Source organism: Pteronotus mesoamericanus, unplaced genomic scaffold, assembly GCF_021234165.1.
Source record: "Pteronotus mesoamericanus isolate MK-2021 breed Mesoamerican mustached bat unplaced genomic scaffold, CSHL_Meso_final contig_214, whole genome shotgun sequence".
NCBI classification, from domain to species: domain Eukaryota; kingdom Metazoa; phylum Chordata; class Mammalia; order Chiroptera; family Mormoopidae; genus Pteronotus; species Pteronotus mesoamericanus.
The window spans coordinates 3303706-3322279 of record NW_026555089.1 but is presented as its reverse complement, the minus strand read 5'-3'; the positions used below and the strand labels follow the sequence as shown (position 1 = coordinate 3322279).

The 18574-nt window shown below is 51.8% G+C and overlaps 1 protein-coding gene and 1 pseudogene across 3 annotated transcripts in view; both read right to left on the bottom strand.

Annotated features, from left to right (window-relative positions):
• The window catches only part of CHKA (choline kinase alpha), a 36773-nt gene extending 33239 nt beyond the window's left edge, over positions 1-3534 (bottom strand). For all 3 annotated transcript variants that reach the window (XM_054570797.1, XM_054570795.1, XM_054570796.1), the window contains exon 1: positions 2953-3534. In XM_054570797.1, coding sequence (XP_054426772.1) covers positions 2953-3299 — 347 coding nt within the window. In that variant the 5' untranslated portion in view covers positions 3300-3534. The remainder of the gene's footprint in view (positions 1-2952) is intronic.
• A 10060-nt stretch (positions 3535-13594) lies between these two features.
• On the bottom strand, positions 13595-18534 carry LOC129068462 (immunoglobulin-binding protein 1-like; annotated as a pseudogene).
• Between the last annotated feature and the right edge of the window lie 40 nt (positions 18535-18574).

Here is an 18574-nt window from a genome sequence, read left to right as displayed (position 1 = left end):
CAACCACAGCTCAGCTGATATAAAAAAATACTTCAATAAAATGACAGTATCTACATGTAGCAATCAGGTTCAAAGAACAGGCCTTTGTGGGCTCTGCAGACAGCTGCAGGGCCTTGAGCAAGTTACTCAGAGCCTCTAATCTAAGCCTGTTTTCTCCCTGTAACATAATGCACCCAACAGGGGTGCATCTGAAGACTGCAGGAGATAATGTCAGCTGTTCATTACTAGCACCAATCGCAAAACAAAGGTTGATGTATTTTTAAAGGATTTTCTTCATTTTTGAGAGACGGGAAGAGAGGAAGAGCATGAGAGAAAAATACGATGTGAGAGACAAACCTTGCTCTCAGTTGCCTGTCGCACACCCCCAACTGGGGACCTGGCCTGCAACCCAGGCCTGTGGCCTGACAGGGAATCGAACTGGCTGCTTTTCAGTTTTCAGAGAACTGGACAACACTCAACCAACTGAGCAACACCAGTCGGGGCAGCAAAGGTTAATCTTTAAGAGAACGCCAGATGGATGAAAGAGTAAAGCTCAACCTTCAGTCCTCTACTCCAGGGCTGTTCAACCTCAGCGCTATCGACATTTGAGGCCCAACAGTTCTTTGTTGGAGGAAAGGAGGGGCTGTCCTGTGCAATGGACGATGCTTAGTAGTATGCCTGTTCCATACCTGCTAGATAACAGTACCACTGCCACCAAATCATGACAAAGAAAACTGCCCTGACATTATCAAATGTCCTCAGAAAGTGTTCCTAAAATACCCGTTTCAAGCAACCATTCTTAGTATCCTTGGAAGATAGCACGCTGCTGCCTACGCCTCCCACCTGAAAGATCCCTCACTTTTCAGGGTTCGGGGTGCCCCTGCTTTTGCCACAAAGTGCTGCACACCCCTTTCAGCCCCCACACAGACCTCCCAGACCTTTCCTTGCTTTTTCTTTTTTAATTTAATTTATTTATTTTCAGAGAGAGGGAAGGGGGAGAGAAAGAGAGAGAGGGAAACAGCCATGTGAGAGAGAAACATCAATTGGTTGCCTCCTACACACACCCCAACAGGGAACCAAACCCGTAACCCAGGCATGTGCCCTGACTGGGAATGGAACCAGTGACCTTTCACTCTGTGGGATGACGCCCAACCAACTCACCCTTGGCTGAGCCAGACCTCACCTTTATCATTAAAGGCTTCATCATTAGCTGCTGGCTACTATGATACTCAAACGGAATACCAGGCACAGTGCAATGTGTAGACATGTTGTGAAAGACCTAGAGACTACAATCTCATTGTGGATGCAAAACAGACTCCAGGCAAGCTGCAGACAGGGCTGGGCTAGGGCAGCACCAGACTCCCCGCCAGCCGAAGGACGACGGTGAGATTGCGGAGGAACAGGAAGGAGAGCATGGGCATCAGCGCCAGAGCTGGGCGAACCAGGAGACCAAACTTGGGAAAACAAAAAACTCCTTGGGAACTAATCAACAATTACAGCAAGGTTACAGGATACAGGATTTACTACATAAAAGTCAATCGCTTTCACCCTGACCAACTAGCTCACTTGTTAGAGCGTTGTCCTGGATACATCAAGGTTTCGGGTTCCATCACTGATCAGGGCACAAGTGAAAAACAACTAATGAATGCACAAATAAGTGGAACAGAGCGACATTTCTCTCTCCCCCTCCCCCGGAAAAATCAATTGAAAAAAGGTCAATCGCTTCCCTACATATCAGCAATAAATAGAAACTGAAATGAAAAACAATTCAGGGACCACCTAACCACCTTTGGTTTTGTTTTCTCTGCTTCCCACCAACTGCCTCTTGACTCGCAGCTCACTGGCATATCGGGCAGGAGAGGCGAGGGGCACAAAAAGGCAGTGAAGCTCAGTTAATCTTGCTGCATTTGCTGCAGTGGAGAAAGGCCGGCACAGAACAGGAATCAAATGACTAAAACTGGGTTTGGGGATTATCAGTGGCAGCCAGCCAGCCAGCCAGTTGCTAGATACTGCCCTCAACCTGGTCGGCCATTTACAAGGAAATTCGGCCCTGGCCAGGTGGGCTAGTTAGTTAGAGTGCCCTCTCCATACACCGAGGTTGCAGGTTCAATCCCGGGTCAGGGCACGTACGAAATCAACCAATGAACGCATCAATAAGGGGAACAACAAAACGATGGTTCTCTCTCTTAAAAAAAAAAAAAAAAAAAAAGTCAATAAATAAAACATTTTTTAAATACTAATAAAACTCGCAGAAAAACACAACACAGTTTCACAGGTCTACATGGAAAGACGCACACTAAACGCTAAATGGCCATCTCATGGGAACAGGGCGGAGGTAATAATAATCAAGGGAGTCTTTATGTTTTCCTGTTAAGTGTGAATATGTACACACATATTTATGGTTAAATTAAAATTTGTGATAAAAAACTTTTAACCTTAAGATAAAGGGGGAAAATTCTACTTTACACCAAGGTATTTTTGGAGCCACACCTCCTACCTTCGTCTATCAACACACCTAACATGTCTGAACAGCGTTAGCGGGGAATGAGCAAATGTTCCCCCTTCGCCACTAACAAACGACTCTTTCAAAGACGAAAAAATCAAATCGCAGACTCGAGAAACTAGAAATGTAAGTTATCACGTGATTTTTTTAAAGCCAGCCATAACATCACTCCTTCGTTTAAAGTCCAAAACCGCAAAGGGACTTTCTAGACAGAAGCTGCTGCACAAAATGTACTTTGTGATCGAACGGTATTGTTCTCCTTGGAAAGACCTGCTTTCCCACGAAACCGAAAAGCCTGCCTTTTGGAAGGTCTTGGGCGGTCGCAGGCCTGTTTCGCGAGATTTGGCTTGGATTTCACAAGCGTTCGGGAAAGGTGGCTTTTTTCCGCCGGCCCCCGCGCCCCTTCCCGGCCAGCGTCACCTGACCCGCTAGCGGCTGGCCACGTCCACCCCGCCCGCCCCGCCACCGACCTGATGACACTGATGTGAAACTGGTCCTCTCGAAGGCCCCGCCAGGCGCCGGGCAGGAACTCCTTGCACCACAGATAGGCCCTGCGCCGCGTCCGGGGCTCGGGTTGCTCGTCTGCAGGCGGCGGCGTCGTCGTCGGAGGCGGGAGCAGCGGCAGCGGCGGGGGCGGCGGCGCGGGCAGCGCGAGCGGAGGTTGCCGGCCGCTCAGCTGCTTGGGCTCGAGGTCGCTGGCGGCGTCGCGCTGCTGCCCCACGCCGGGCGCCGGGGTCGCGCTGCCGCTGCCACAGCTCAGCAGCAGCCCGAGCGGCGAGGGCTCGGCCTCGCCCCCGTTGCAGAACTTGGTTTTCATGTCAGGCAGGCGGCAGAGGAGACGCGGGCGGCCGAAGCACGAGAAAGCAAGGCTCAGGGTACGGCCGAGGGACCCCCTCACGGAGGCCGACACAGAGGCCGCTCTGCGGCGCGCTGACTAGCCGGTTGTGGGGAGCGGCGGTCAGGGGCGCGCCGGGCAGGCACCGGTCGACGGCGGCGGTGGCGACGCAGAAACCGCTACCAGCTTGTAGCGGCGGCGGCGGCGGCGGCTCTCGGCTGGCGGTGCTGGCCGAGGCGCTTGCTGGTATACAGCCGCCGCCGCACGAGGAGCGCCACCCGCGTCACTGCCCGCCCTCGAGCTCGCCGTTGATTGGCTGCCGCCCCCCGGCCCGGCGCGTCACAACCGCCTCCGCCCTCACCACGCCGCCTTCCCATTGGCTGCGGCTCTGGGCTCTGTAGCCTCGGGGAACAAGCCCGGCGCGGGGGGGCGGGGCGTCGAGCAGGCAGCGGGGGTCTTGCGGACTGAGCGAGCGAGCAAGTCACTGGGAGCTCCGGAAGAGAGGGGTGGAGTGGGAGCGGGGGTCTGAGCTGGGTCGGCCTTTGAGCCTGATGGGACGGACTCCGGGCTTGGCTTTGGGGGCCGAAACTTTCCTTGGATCCCTCGGACCCTCAGGATGTTAGAGGCCGGGGCCTGGCCGGGGACAGGCAGAAAGCTGATGCCGGGGGGCTGGCTGCTCTTTCCTCATGACCTTGGGACGAGGCACGAGGCTGCAGTTCCGTGGGGGTGATTTTAAACCGTTTCCCTGCGCCCGATCGGCCCTGTACCAGGCGCGGCCAAGCCCCTTAAAAGCCAAAGCCAGAGGAATGATTGTCAGCGGGTTAGAAACTGAGGCCCGAAAGGGGGAAGAGGAGACTGGTTCCAGGCCGCACAGCTGGGCCAGCCCTCCGTGGCCTCCTGCAGCCTCAGTTTCCCTATCCGTGGTGCTGAGGACACCCTGGCCTGGATGCTCGGGGCGGGCGGGGTGTCATCCCGCAGCGAGGCCGTGTCAGCCTCCTGGAACCTCGGGCAAAGGTGAGTGCCACGGGGCTGCTGGCTTTGTGGACGCCGCCCCGCCCGCCCCCGCGCAGGAAGCAGCCGCGTGACCGTGACTAACGCACCTTTGCCCGTGGTGGGGAGCGAGAGCCCTGGTGCCTGGCTGCCACAAACCGCCCCGTGTCCCTCACTCTTCGACTCGGCCATCCCAGTCATTTCTGGAAGTAAAGTTGGGTACAGATAAATATGAAAATTACAGATTCTATTTTACGGGACGTGAGCTAGGCAAGAGGTTCCCTGACTGCATAGAAAATTCAGTGCCTGGTACACAGGAAATGCAGGAATTTCCCAGTCGGCTCCAGCAAAAAACCTCTGTTTATATAGTGTGTACTTGGCTGAACTTGCTACAAGAAAAATGGCCTTCATTGAACAAAAGGATTGTAACGAAAGGGGACTTCTGACTAGAGAGCTGTGGAGCTGGACCTGGACGTTGCACTGGACACAGGCCCAGCGGCCCAGGCGTTTAGGAGGAAGGTGGGGTGGAAGCCCCATTGGATGTTTGAAAAGCTGAGAAATCAAGGTCTCCAGTCTGGCCATTTAGATAAGGTAGCCGAGGACTTTGTCTAAAAATACCAGCCCACAGCAGGGAGGTGGGGCCTGTCCATTGCCTGCCCCTGCAGGGCACCCTGGCACCAGCCTGGTCATGTCAGAGGAATGCCAGCAATCTGGCCAGGAGGAAGGGGCACTAGAAGGAAGGGTTGGGCCTCTCATTTGGAATAACTTGTTCTGGTGTCTGCTGGTTTGGGCTCTTAGAAACCACAGGCGCCTTTATGGGACTGCAATTCCCCGTGGGAGTAAGAGGTTACCTCATTAAAGATGTTGGAAACGTTTTATCGCGTTATTGCTTTCATTTAATAGATGTGTAGACACAGAGGCTGCGTGCCTTGGCCAAAGTCCTCCGCTAAGGGATGGGCAAAGCGGGCACCCTGGCTCCGTTGTGTGAAGAGCATGGCTTCCAAAGGGCCGCTAACCTACCCTCTTCTACAGCCCGACTGCAGTCAGAGCCCGCCCCTGGGGCTGCGGCGAGACCACCAAGGCTGGGACGGAGGCCCAAGGAGCTTGGCATATAGTAATGCTAAAATAATAGACTTTACATGAAAAAAGACTGATTCCCCCTGTGGAAGTGGGAGGGGCCTCCCCAGGGGGTGTTTGAACAGGGCTTTGAGAGGCTGGAAAGGCATTTACCAGGCAGGCAGGAGCCTCCTGCTGTTTACCTCTGCCCTGAGCACGATTGTACCAACTTGCCGCAGTCATCTGCGAGGATGTGTAATGAAGGCAAGGCCTGGAACACAGTAGGTGCTCAGGAAGAGTGCCAGACACATACTGTTTTTCCAAAAGGAGAAACTCAGCCATAAATATGCTTAGGACTCAAGCTGCCAACCCCATTCCCAAGATTTTCTGCCAAGAAAAGAAGCCATCATCAGAAGCAAAAAGCCCCATGCAGAAAACTGCCCATGCCACGTTATCTCTAATTGGAGAAGGCTGGAAGCATCCATAAAGACTGGGCTCATGCGTTGCTGTGTCAGACGAAGTTAAACGTGGCCAAGTTGAAGTTGGTAGGAAGGATTCATTTTCTACACATCTCTTGAGTGCCAGCCATAGGGCTTGGCAGCACTATGCCCAGGAAAGAATGTCCAAACCAATAGAAAACTTAACAATTTATTTGAGTCAAATTTTTAAGGACGTACCTGAAGCAAGGTCTCAACAGATTGAGGAAATGCTCTGGAGAATGGTAGTTTTGCCGCTCATTTTACACATTCAAATCAAAGAAGATGTAAGGAGGTATATGAAATCCAGGGGTGGTAGATTGAGGAGGTGGGAGAAAGTAAAGCAAGGAAATCTCTAGGATTGGGCAAAAGGGAGAGATATCCTTCTTTCCCATTGGTGGGTACAGGGCAGTTAACATTAACAGCATTTACAGAAAGTATGCGGACAACAAGTTAACAATGAGGAGTCCCTGGTCTCCAGCTCTTGGGGTCTGTGCTCCTGTGCAGGTGCTTGTGCCCTGAGGGGTCAGGAAAAGAAAGTTACTCAGACAATTCAATGGTGTGCTACCCTAGACGAATAAAAACAACAGACAGCGCTCACCTAGGATAAAGATGAACTTTGCTAAGGAAGCTTGAGGCCCGGATGCGACTCCCTGCCATGGTCCGCCCAGGTGGGAATTTGTGCTCAGACCCTCCCTTTGGTCCTCGAGCTTGCCAGGCCTGCCAAGCAGCCCCCTGAGCTTGTGTGGCTCCCCTTTCGTTCTCCACTGGATAGTGAGCAAACAGCCATGCCTGGCCCTGGCTCCCATGGAGCATAGCAACACTGCCTAGCCTACCGCCACCCTCTCTCGGTCCCGTCCTCCGTGTTTGTTTATTGTGCGCTGTCTCTTCCCCATGCCCCCCAGACTGGGATCTCCAGGAGATGGGGGACTTTGCGCAGCTTGTTCTCTGCCACAGTGCCCAGCAGGCAGGAGCCCCTGGATTGCGGGGGCAGGAGTGCTGCGCGACCCAGCGCCCCTGCCAGCGGCTGGCACTTGATAATGAGAGCGCGCACACTTGTAGCAGCACAGCCTGGGAAAGCAGTGTTGTGTAAGAAAAGAATTCAAACTGGAATGTACATTCTGATCACCAGAGTGTCAACATTTGGGTGGAACCACTTCCACCCCAGGCTTGGCGAGGAATCCACTGTGGCCGTTACGGGTACTGGGGAGGGGGTGTTCTTCCATACCAGAGCTTTTCTTCCAGGACAGAAGGAAAACATTTCCAGAAGCTCTCTGAGTGACGCTGAATTCTGAGAGCAGACACAGAGGGCCTGGTGACAGGGCTCAGGAGAGAGGGGGAGGGGAGAGGGGAGGTTGGGAAGTCCCTGCCGTCCCTGCAGGCTGGTTCCTTTGGTCTGGCCTGAGGGGATCTTCAGGGCCACCGGGCAGACCAGGGCCCTCCACCAGGGTACAAAGGGGTCCACCTATGGGCCCCAGCCCTGCCCCCAACTCCAGCTGCAAGGCCTCTTCCAAGAGCCCAGAGGGAGGGACCACTTGTCAAGCACATGGATGGACGAGCCCTGTGCCCAACCCATTACCATTCGTGACCTCAGTGAGGTGAGTGTAATTAGCGCCGCCTCTCCCAGGCGAGAAGGCTGACCTTCACCAGAAGATGAAACCACTTGTCCAAAGCAGGCACTTAAGGTCCTAACCGGAACCTGGGGCCTCCCAGGGGCTCCTCCCTCTGGATGCAGGGAGCCCTGTCCTTCCGCACTGAAGCACCTTGGGCCCAGGAAGCCAAGGTGCTTGGCGCAGTGGGGGCGCCCCAGAGGGCCGGAGCAGCAGGGCCAGGGCCGGGCTGCGTGCACCACCCCCACCCGGCTCCACCCAGGGCCGGGTGCCCTACTTCAGTTCTGAGCCTTAAAATATTCATGTGAGCACAGAGAGGCCAACAGGCTGAAATCCTACATGCTCACGATTAGGTTACAAATGACATGGATCTGGGCCCCCGCACAGGGCTCAGGTTGGCCCCACCCCAGGATCTAGCTAGAGACAAGGTAGGCCCAGCAGCTTCCTTGAAGTCTCCGAGCTCAAGCATAGTCCTATTGCGTGGCCTCCTTGTCCCATACACCCAGCCTCAGTGCCTCGGGGTCACAGGTGGAGCCTAGGGCCCAGAAGGTTTACCGAATGCAGGTGATTTGAATGCACACATGTCGTGTCTGGTGGATGGATGGGACAGGCCCTTCCCCCACTCCCCCAACCCCCCCAACCCCCGTTTGCAAGGAGCCTGGGCATAGCATTAAGGGTAAACACCTGTGTTTGGAGTTTGCGCCTCCGCCCACTGTGTGAACTTTGAGGGAAAAGTGCAGAAGTAGCTTGAGGTCATTGTGTTTCTAAATTGGTAAAACCAGGTAGGCGCAGGTATGAGGAAATGATTCTGTTCTTGCTTTAAATAGCCTGGGAAATTAAACTTGAATCTTTCAGCTGTACATCAATGTCTGGAGAGAAATATAAATCCTAGAGATAACCCTGTGGAGAAGTCAGGGAAAAGTGTTCGCACGCCCAGACCAGCTGACATCCAGTATCCCGACCGCCGGCCACCTGGGGGCCGCCATCTTGGACCACTCCAGAGACGAAGGCAGGGTTGATCCTTCCTGTGAACAAAAAGAGGCCATGTCCTAAACCTGACAAGCTCGGGGCGGGGGTGCGGGGGGGCCTGCATGGCAGCCTTACCAACTAAGAGACCGAAAGTAACCACATAGGACTGTCAGAAATTAAAACTCTCTAATTAAAGGCAGGTCACGGCAGGTAGTCATGTCCTGGGCCAGTATCTTCCCTGACAAAGGTCAATCTTTACCTTAACTGAGCCTGTCTATTGTCTTTTTGCATCTAGGATAACAGACCATTGGAATGTCTGGGGATTTCCTTCTTCCCCCCACCCCGGACCCCTGGGCACAACCACCCCAACAAAGCAGAGACCACAAATCCCCTCATTGTTATTGTTATCGTGTTCATTGTTGACTATTAACTATCCTGTACCCACAAATGTAAAAGAAGTATGTGTCTATTCTGTTTACTTTTTACCTAATCCCAGAGATATCCCCACTTTGCTTTCTCCTGCCTTCCGAATCTATCACCAATGAATTTCCTGTAACCACCTTGTCTTCCCCTTTGGTTCCAATGTATAAAATAAGGGGTAAAACTGCCATTTTCTGGAGCATTTTCTCAGTCCGCTGAGATTTTGCTTCCCGGCAACTGTCATCAGTTTGGCTCAAATAAACTCACAAAAACTCTCTATGGGTCTGAACATATCTTACATTGACATTCTCAAGAATGTGATTTTTACTGCAAGAACTCAGCTTCTCTTTCTTCTTCAAAACACCTGAAGTATTGCCTCACTGTGTTTCCAGTTTGCAAGTGCTAAGAGCCTTGAATAAATCTTTGGCATCTTTAATTTCAGCAAAGCCTCCCGATTCATTTACGCTCAGCATAAATGACACCTTGGACAAGTCACCAGCCTCTAAGCCAGGTGGGGATCATTGTTCCTAAGCGACAACGTTGTTGAGGGCGTCATGAACACCAGCGGGGGAAGTACTGGCCACAGTCAGGGCCCAGCAAAGGGTCGCTGGCCCTTCTGATTGTTAGCTGAGCTCTCAGTGGCTGGGAGAGAGCAGCCAATGCCTGTCCTTAGGAAGGGTGACCTGCAGCAGCAAGTCAACCCAAGTGCCACCAGAAGAGCAGAGCCTGCCGCCGTCTGGTGATATGGGGCCTCCCAGGGGTCTAACAGGGCCTGGGCCCTTTCCTAGTCTTCAGGCTCCCTGCACTTTCTAACATGAAGACACCTCAGCAGGGCTATCAGAACTGTGGCACACTTGAAACACATACATTGAACAAACTGATGCTTTTGACACACATGCAAAAGATCCCAAATAAGCTAATTTTACTGTTCACAAGTTAATAGTGGGAAGGGGTATGGTATGAAGAACATCTTTCAAGCCTGACCATGTATCTCTGTGACAATCTGGTTATCCTAATTTAGAGATGGCACCAAAAAGTTTAAATCTGAGGCCCAGGGGCATGTGAGGCGCTCCTGGGACACTGTGGCAGATCCTGGGCGGTGGCCATCCATCTACTAAACTTGAATCCTAGGGCCCCATGTCCCCATAACCTGTGTATTTTTTGTTTTTGTGTTTTTTCTCACCCAAGGACATTTTTTTTCAATGCTTTTTAGAGGAAAAAGAAGGGAAAGAGAGAAATATGGATGTGAGAGAGGAGCATTGATTGGTCACCTTCCTTATGCACCTGTCCTGGTGCTCATACGTGCCTGGACCAGAGATGGAACCTAGGCACGTGCCCTGACCTGGAATTGAACCCAGACTCCTTCAGCCACAGGACCGTGCTCCAACCAACTGAGCCACCTGGCCAGGGCCCCGCAGCCTGTGTTTTAAAGCAGCCCTCCCAAATTCACTTCCCAAAACCCTGTCCTGTGGCTTTGTGCCCTACATGCATCATCTTTGTGATGCAAGGTATTTTTAAAAGATAGCAGTTACGAGGGAAGTCATGACTTGGGTATGAGCCTTCTGGGCTGGGAGTCAGGCAGCCTTGGCGCGGTGCTTTCCTCTGTCAGCCTGGGTCCTGCAGGCTCGCCTTTCCATGGAGAAGGACCAGCAGGGCGCTTGCAGGTGGGTGAGCAGAGGCCCAGGCCGGGCAGGAGTCCGTGGTCCTGCTTACCCAGGATGCTGTGGCTGCCCCTGGGCCACCTCACTCCTGGGATCTGACTCCTCCCACAAGAAGGGTCTTACTTCTCCTAGCCTTGTCCCCGCTGCCCCGCCCCAGAGATGACAAGGAAGCAAGGGTTAGCCCCTCATCCCACCCACCGCCCACTGGCGACCCTCTGTGAGGGTGGCCTGCCTGCCAGAACTGCTCAGGATGCCATCTGACCGGGTGGGAGGGAGAAGTGGAGGCAGGGAGGGGGAGAGCGGAATGAAGAAGTCAGAGGACGACAGGGGAACCTGCCAGGCTGTGGCCCCGCTTCCTCCCGCAGCCCCACTGTGCTAGGGGCAAGGAATCCTGCCCGACGGGATTCCTGGGCCTCTCCGCTCTCAGGGACCTGCAGGCGGAGCAGCAGGTGGGGGATGAGGAGGAGATGGGGTGCAGGCCGGGCCTGCTCAGGAAGGGGTCCTGCATGGCCTCCCTACTCTACAGGCCTTTCCCCCGCCCCCCCACATCCACCCACTGCTTGGGACCTGGTGGAAGTCACTCCCCCACCCCCTGCTGCCCCGAGATGTGCTGTCAGGAGCAGCTTTGCCCTTTTCCTTCCAGACTTGACAAAGCCCCTTTTGCAGCTGGAGCTTGTATTCACAGTGGGAAAAACAACAGGAACTGCCAGAAGCCACAAGCCAGCGGCTGGGCAGGCGAGCTGGATCCGCAGATGCTCCCGAGCCCTCTGGGGTCAGGCTGTGAGCCCCCGACCCTCTGCTGTCATGGCTGCCTGCATCTCTCACCCCTCAGTCCCTTTTCCACCTCCAGGGCCTGCACATTGTAGGTGTCCACTGAACATTTGAATGAATGAATGAGTGGACCGAGGTTATGGCACCCTCTGTCCTGAGTTCTAATCCCAGTTCCACCATTTATGTGCTATTTGGAGCTGGACAGGTGATTATTCTCTCTGTGACTCTGTTTCTTTCCTGTGAAATGGGGTATGTGAGTCCCTACATCAGATGGTTGTTAGGATTCCTTAAAAATCAGAATTCAACCAGCCCTAGTTGTGTAGCTCAGTTGGTTAGAGCATTGTCCTGATATGCCAAGGTTATGGGTTCAATCCCCGGTCAGGGCACATCAAGAATGGACCCATGGCCTTGACCCATTTGGCTCAATTGCTTAGGCATCGTCCAGCATCGTCCAGCATCGTCCAGCAAAGTAAAAGGTTGCCGGTTCGATTCCTGGTCAGGGAATATACCTGGGTTGCAGGTTTGGTCCTGGGTTGCGAGTTCGGTCCCCAGTCTGGGCATGAATGACAGGCAGTCGATGTTTCTTTCCCTCTTTCCCTTTCTTCCCCCTCTCTCTAAAAATAAATAAATAAAATCTTTTAAAAATTGTTTTAAATATTTTTATTTATAATGAGATGGAAGGGAGAAGGAGAAGGAAAGAAACACCCGGTACCTGGCCCAAAACCCAAAAGCCAGGGCAAATAAAATCTTTAAAAATAGAAGAAAAAATAAAGCCCTGGCTGGTGTGGCTAGTGGATGGAGCACTAGTCTGTGAACCAAAAGGTCACTGGTTCAATTCCTGGTCAGGGCACATGCCTGGGTCGTGGGCCAGGTCCCTGACTGGGGACGTGTGAGAGGCAACGGGCATCTCTTGCACATCGATGTGTCTCTCCCTCTCTTTCCTCCTCCCTTCCCCTCTCGCTAAAAATAAATAAATTAAAATCTAAAATAAATAAATATTGACCAATGAATGCATAAATAAGTGAAACAACAAAATTGATGTTTCTCTCTTTCTTTTCCTTCCTCTGCCTCTAAAAATCAATAAAGAAAAAAAGAAAAAAACCAGAATTCAACTGAGTAAATTTGTACGTCTGATTGACTTTATTAAACAATTTGAGGAAAGAGTGAAGAAATAAAATGGAGTCATTACAGGCTACAAAAATCAAAGTGGGCTGAAACAGAACATGAATTCATCTAACTAGTCTGGGGACTTAAACTTTTGAATTTTTCAGTGGTATGTCAATGCTTGAAAGTACATAAATCTGTGAAAGAAAAGGGGCAACATAGCAGACCCAACAAGCTCAGGGGGCTATGGAGCTCAGTGACCGAAAGTCGCACACAGGAGGGTCTGGTCACAAATTCCCAACTGGGCAGGCCGTGGCGGGGAGTCGTGTCCGGGCCTAGAGCTGCCTTAGCAAACGTTCCTCTTTACCCCGAGTGAGCGCATCCGTCGTCCTCACGCACCTGGGCTCACACACCTTTGTGCGGTCAGAGTGACTTTCCCAGACCCCCCGGCACAACCGCCTGCACCCGAGCACAGGCCACGGCACCTCAGCGCGGCCTTGCTGCCCGCACACCGTCTCCGCGCCCTGTGCCCACCGACGGGGAAGACATACGCGTCTCTCCCTCTTACCTTTTATCCAGTTCTAGAGATTTCCCCGCTTCGCCTTCTCCCGCCCCCTCAATCTACCACCCACAGACTTCATGTGACCCTCCTCACGTTTTCTCCTTTGATTCTAACGTGTAAAATGAGCTGCGAAACTGCCATTCTCTGGAGCATCCTCAATCCGTTGAGACCTTGCTTCAGGCATGTCCTCAAAAATTGGGCTCAAATAAATTCTTTTTTTCTGCACAGGCTCATGTAATAGAAGAGCTTTTATTATTTTTTTAAGGAAAATTCATACAGCCATTGATTTTACAAAGCCATTTCTCAGCACCCTTTTTCAAAACTTTTTTTTTAATATTTGCATTCATTGGTTGTTTCTTGTCTCTGCCCTGACTGGGGATCAAACCCTCAACTGCAGCATATGGGGATGACGCTCTAACCTACTGACCTATCAGGCAAGAGTCTCAGTACTCTTTTCTTTCCGCTTAAGAAAGTTCAATATAAAAAAAGAAAGAAATTGGAATACACCCTGATAAAGGATGATAATGCCAAAACAAGGTTGCTGGCTCATCATCTAGTATACAAAGCTACACTTCATTGCTTGATGCTTTACTGAAGGCAAAGAAAGATGAAGCGTCTTTGCCTTCATGGTCCAGAGCAGAGCCCAGGGAGGGGAAGACTAACCCATGCTCTCTCTGTCGCCATAGCTCCTAGGATGGGTCATCCCACTCCCAGGCTTGCTGGAATGTTTGTCCATCATCCTCTTCCTCCTTTTGTTCTTGATCTTCCTGTGGCTGAGCTGACTTTTTTTTTTTTTTAATTACAGTTTACATTCAACATTCTTCTGGATTAGTTTTAGCTGAGCTGCTCTTTTGACCTCTGATGCTGTCCTGGCTGTCCCCTGATCTGGTAAAACTCCCAATAGCCAGTGCTGACCGCGATATTCACTGTCCTCAGTGCCAGGCTGGGATAACCAGCTCCAAACACTGTGGCTCAGGCCACATTCTGGGCACGACTCAGGGGTTTCCTTGGAGGCCTGTCCTGCCAGGATGATGGAGAAGTTGATGCCTTTTTTGGTGTTTTTCTCCACAAATCTTTACCTCCCAGTCAATGCCCTCTACCTCTTTCTTCTAAGATGATACCAATCCACCTGCAAAGGTGAAGGAGGTAACATTCTGAGACACGCTCATCATCTGCTTGACATCTTTCCGCAGGGGATTCCAGTGCAGACAACCCACGGTCCACCCCCTTCTTCTGCTTGTGTCCCTGGGTCACCTGTCTTTGAGATGCCACAGCCGTGAGGCTAGGAAAGGCTGTGAGGGAACTGGCAGCGCTGTGTTCCGCTGCTGCATTGTTCTCGATTTGGGCAGCTTGGACTCTGCCACGTGACAGTGTTGGCCCAGAGTTAAGTGGCTTAAAACATGTCCTGGAGCCCACTGCCAAGGATCGAGGTGCGTGCTGTGAGGTTAACGCATTTCGTGCAGTGGTATCCAGAGAGAAACTGAGGTGTCTGGCATCAAGACAAGCAGAGGCCATTGTCCTCTTTTTAAACCCTCCCCCAGCAGAGCCAGCAAGGTGGTGCAACATCCAAGGTTCCATTAATCTGGCTAAGACTGTTTGAACCACATGGGGCATCCCCAGAGATTCTGTGCAACCCAACTTATGGGCCACCCGAGCTGCTTTTCAAAGTGAATGGCTGGTCTTGGCTCATGCTTCGCAAGTTCCTAAATCCTCTCAAACAAGCAACAGCTGGTCTCAGTGAGCCCCCAACTCTAGTCCCTCTTGCTAAGTGGCTCCAGGCCCAGCACTAGCAGCAGCCAGCCTAATTTCACAGCTTGGCTTTGTCTGGGAATCTCCAAGCCCAGCGCAAGCAGCAGCCATCTCAGGTTGCTTTATATCTCAGGCAGGGAGGCCACAGCAAAAACACAGGTAGGGCTGACCTTGGCCTGCACCACCCAGGAAACCCCAGGACCAGTGCACCCAATGGACAGTTACAGGTCACACTGGAGCACCACCACCCTGCCCCAAACAGCTGATCCTCCACAGAGGGCAGAAGTTGGTGGTAAGTGGTCACAGCCAGTCCTTGCAGCTGACTGGCCTGGGTAAATCCCTCCTATTGATCTGCTGACAGCAACCAAGGCTAAACTACACAAAGAGGGTGTACTCAGCCTGCACGAAGGACGTACCTCAAGTACCCAGGTTGGGTGTTAGGGGACACTGTGCCATTGGACCCGACAGGACACCTACTACATCAGGCCACGCTACCAAGACATGGAGTCAAAGCAGCTCTACCTAATCCATAGAAACAAATACAGGGAGGCTGCCTAAATGAGGAGAGAAAGAAACGGGGCCCAAATGAAAGAAGAGATCAAACTCCAAGAAAAAGAACTAAACAAAATGGAGATAAGCAATCTATCAGAGGCAGAGTTCAAAACACTGGTTATAAGGATGCTCAAGGAACTTAGTGAGGACCTCAGCAGCATAAAAAAGATTCAATCAGAAACAAAGGATACACTAATTGAAATAAAGAACAATTACAGGGAAACAACAGTAGAGTGAATGAAGCTGAGAATCAAATCAATGATATGAAGCATGAGGAAGCAGACAACAACCAATCAGAACAAGAAGAAGAAAAAAGAATCCAAAAGAAAGAGAATAGTATAAGCAGCCTCTGGGACAAATGTTGAACTTCAAGAGGTTCAACATTTGCATCATAGGGGTACCAGAAGAAGAGAAAGAGAAAGAAATTAGAACTCTATTTGAAACAATAATGAAAGAAAACTTCCTTAATTTGGTGAAGGAAATAGACATGCAAGTCCAGGAAGCACAGAGAGTCCCAAACAAGGTAGATGTGAAGAGGTCCACTCCAAGACACATCTTAGTTAAAATACCAAAGGTTAAAGATAAGGAGAGAATCTTGTCCTGGCTGGTGTGGCTCAGTGGATTGAGTGCTGGCCTGCAAACCAAGGGATTGCCAGTTCAATTCTCAGTCAGGGCACATGCCTGAGTTGTGGGCCTGGTCCCCAGTGGGGGGCATATGAGAGGCAACCACACATTGATGTTTCTCTCCCTCTCTCTATTCCTCCCTTCCCCCTTCCCTCTCTAAAAAATAAATAAGTAAAAATCTTAAACAAAAATATAAAAAGAGATTCTTAAAAGCGGCAAAAGAAAAGAAGTTAGTACCTACAGGGGAGTTCCCATAAGACTGTCCGCTGATTTCTCGAAAGAAACTTCGCAGGCTAGAAGGGATTTTCAAGTAATATTCAAAGTCATGATAAACGGCACTACAGCCAAGACTGCTCTTTCCAGCAAAGTTATCATTTAAAATCGAAGGGTAGACGAAGAGCTTCCCAGACAAGAATAAACTAAAGGAGTTCATCCTCATGAAACCATTATTATTGCTCAGCCTCAGGTGGCTGAATGTCGCTTGTTCCTCTAAGTTAAGGGCATCACAGACCTGACCAAGCCATTAATACATGAACTGTTAAAGGGACTTATTTAAGGAAAAGCAGATCAAAACTATGAAGCATAAAATGGCAAAAAATACATATCTATCAACAAGTGGATCTAAAAGACAAACTAAGCAAACAAGAACAGAGATGGAATCATGGATACAGAGAGTGTTTTGATGGTTGCCAGATGGGAGGGGGTTGCGGGAATGGGGGGAGAGGTGATTAAGAAGCACAAATAGGTAGTCGCAGAATAGCCATGGGGATGTAAAGTACAGCATAGGAAATGGAGTAGCCAGAGAACTTGTATACATGGCCATGGACATGAACAATGGTGGGGGACTGCCTGAGGGAGTGGGGGTGCTGGGTGGAGGCGGGCAAAGAGGGAAAAATCAGGACAACTGTAATAGCATACTCAATAAACTATAATTTTTAAAAAGATAAAGCTCCTTTTTAATTTATTTTATCAGGGAAAAAAATATCCTTGATCAAAACAGTTGACCAGAAAAGTTGGGAATTTCTAAAGAGAAAGATAAACTATTGTATCAGGCAGAGCTCATGTGGACAACGGGGGTTGGCTGCACTTGCTCCCAATCTCGCTGAGTCAATGGCTTAGGGTAATTTCGTATCAGCTTTTTTTCCCCCCTAAAATTATGTTTTTGCATCAACAAAAGTAGATAGAAGAATGGAAGGGGACAGGAACGGGCAGGTGGATGGAGAGTCCACAAGGCCGTTATGGTAGAATGCGGCTTCCAGGCAGCGTGTACATGGGATTCACTAACCACTTCTTTCCAGTTTCCTGTAGGTTTGAAATTTTTTATAACAAAGTCTGGAGAAACAACTGGACTGTGGACACACACATCTCAGGAACCTGTCATTGCCTCCTGGGCACAAACCTGACGAACACGCGTGCTGTGTCCACCGCCAGGCGCATGTGAACGCTGGCAGCGGCACCGTTCACCGCCGCCTCACCCAGAGCCCAGCACAGGCACAAGGGGAGCAAGTGCTGCAGTTCCTGTGCCTTCCGATTCCCAGACCCCAGCGGGAGCAGCCTGTCCTTCGCTCCCCCAGCTTTCCCAACGGCTTTGCCAGCCCCCACGTGCCTGGGTTCAATCCCTCTGCTTGAAATCATGGTTTCCTGGCCGAAGCTTGCCTGAGACAGGACCTGGTAAGCAGTTGCGGGCAACGACTTTAGAACAGAAAAGCCGGGGCCAAAACCCAGTTCTGTCGGTTATGTGCGCCTGTGGTTCTGAGTCTCATCTTCCTCAGTTTCCTCATTTGGAACACACAGGGGTGAGGCCTTCTTCACAGGGCCTTTGGGAGAAATCTGGACAACACACAGAACATTTAACCCAGCACCTGCGCTTAGGTGACGGCGGATGAGGATAATAATAGTAGTTATTATTATTCTTCCCACTTAGCAGATGAGGAAAGGGAGGCTCAAAGAGGTGACTTCATGTGCCCCAAATCGCACAGGCAGGAGGTGGCAGAGTGCAGACTGAAAGCCAGCGGCAGGAGGCCCCCGGCTCCTCGGTCTCTCCAGCAGCACCGCAGGCCTCGCTGTGCGCGGCAAGGCTGGTGTGGGTCAGGGTCCCCGGGAAGGTGCAGCTGGCAGAGGGAGGGTGGCCGCCAGCCTGCCCCGCTCTCTCCGGGTGCTTCCTGACAAGTGGAGCAGAAGGTGGCCGCGGCCCAGGCCATTGCCAGCCCCGTGCGCCTCATAAGGCAGGGGTCAGAGCCTGCTGTTGACAGAAGCTTGGGGCAGGGCAGTGCCTGGCTTTGGGTCACACAGCAAATCAGTGGCCAGGCTGGCCTCTGGCCTGACTGCCAGTCCCCAAACCCAGCAGTAGCAGTTGTAAAGGACGGGAAGATGTATTGGTCCTGTGGGCTGCGTCACCTGGGGGTGTAAATGCTGGTCCAATCCAACCTCCTCCCTTGGTGGCCTTGCTCTGGGGTGGTCAGAAGGCAGGCAGCAGCTCAGGCTCATACCAGCCCCGGTGGAGAGCACTGTCCTGGGCTCAGGGTCCCAAAGTTGCATTTCATTGGCCCAGCTTGGTCATATGTCCATCCCTGGACTGGTCATAGTGCCCAGACACGCTCTCTGGCTGGCCAGCCCCACAGTCAGGCTGGGGAGGCTGGGGAGGCTGGGGAGGCTGGTGTACCGCAGCCGCATGGCCTGAGAACAGAGAAGCGGCCTCTTCCAGGGGAGGGGC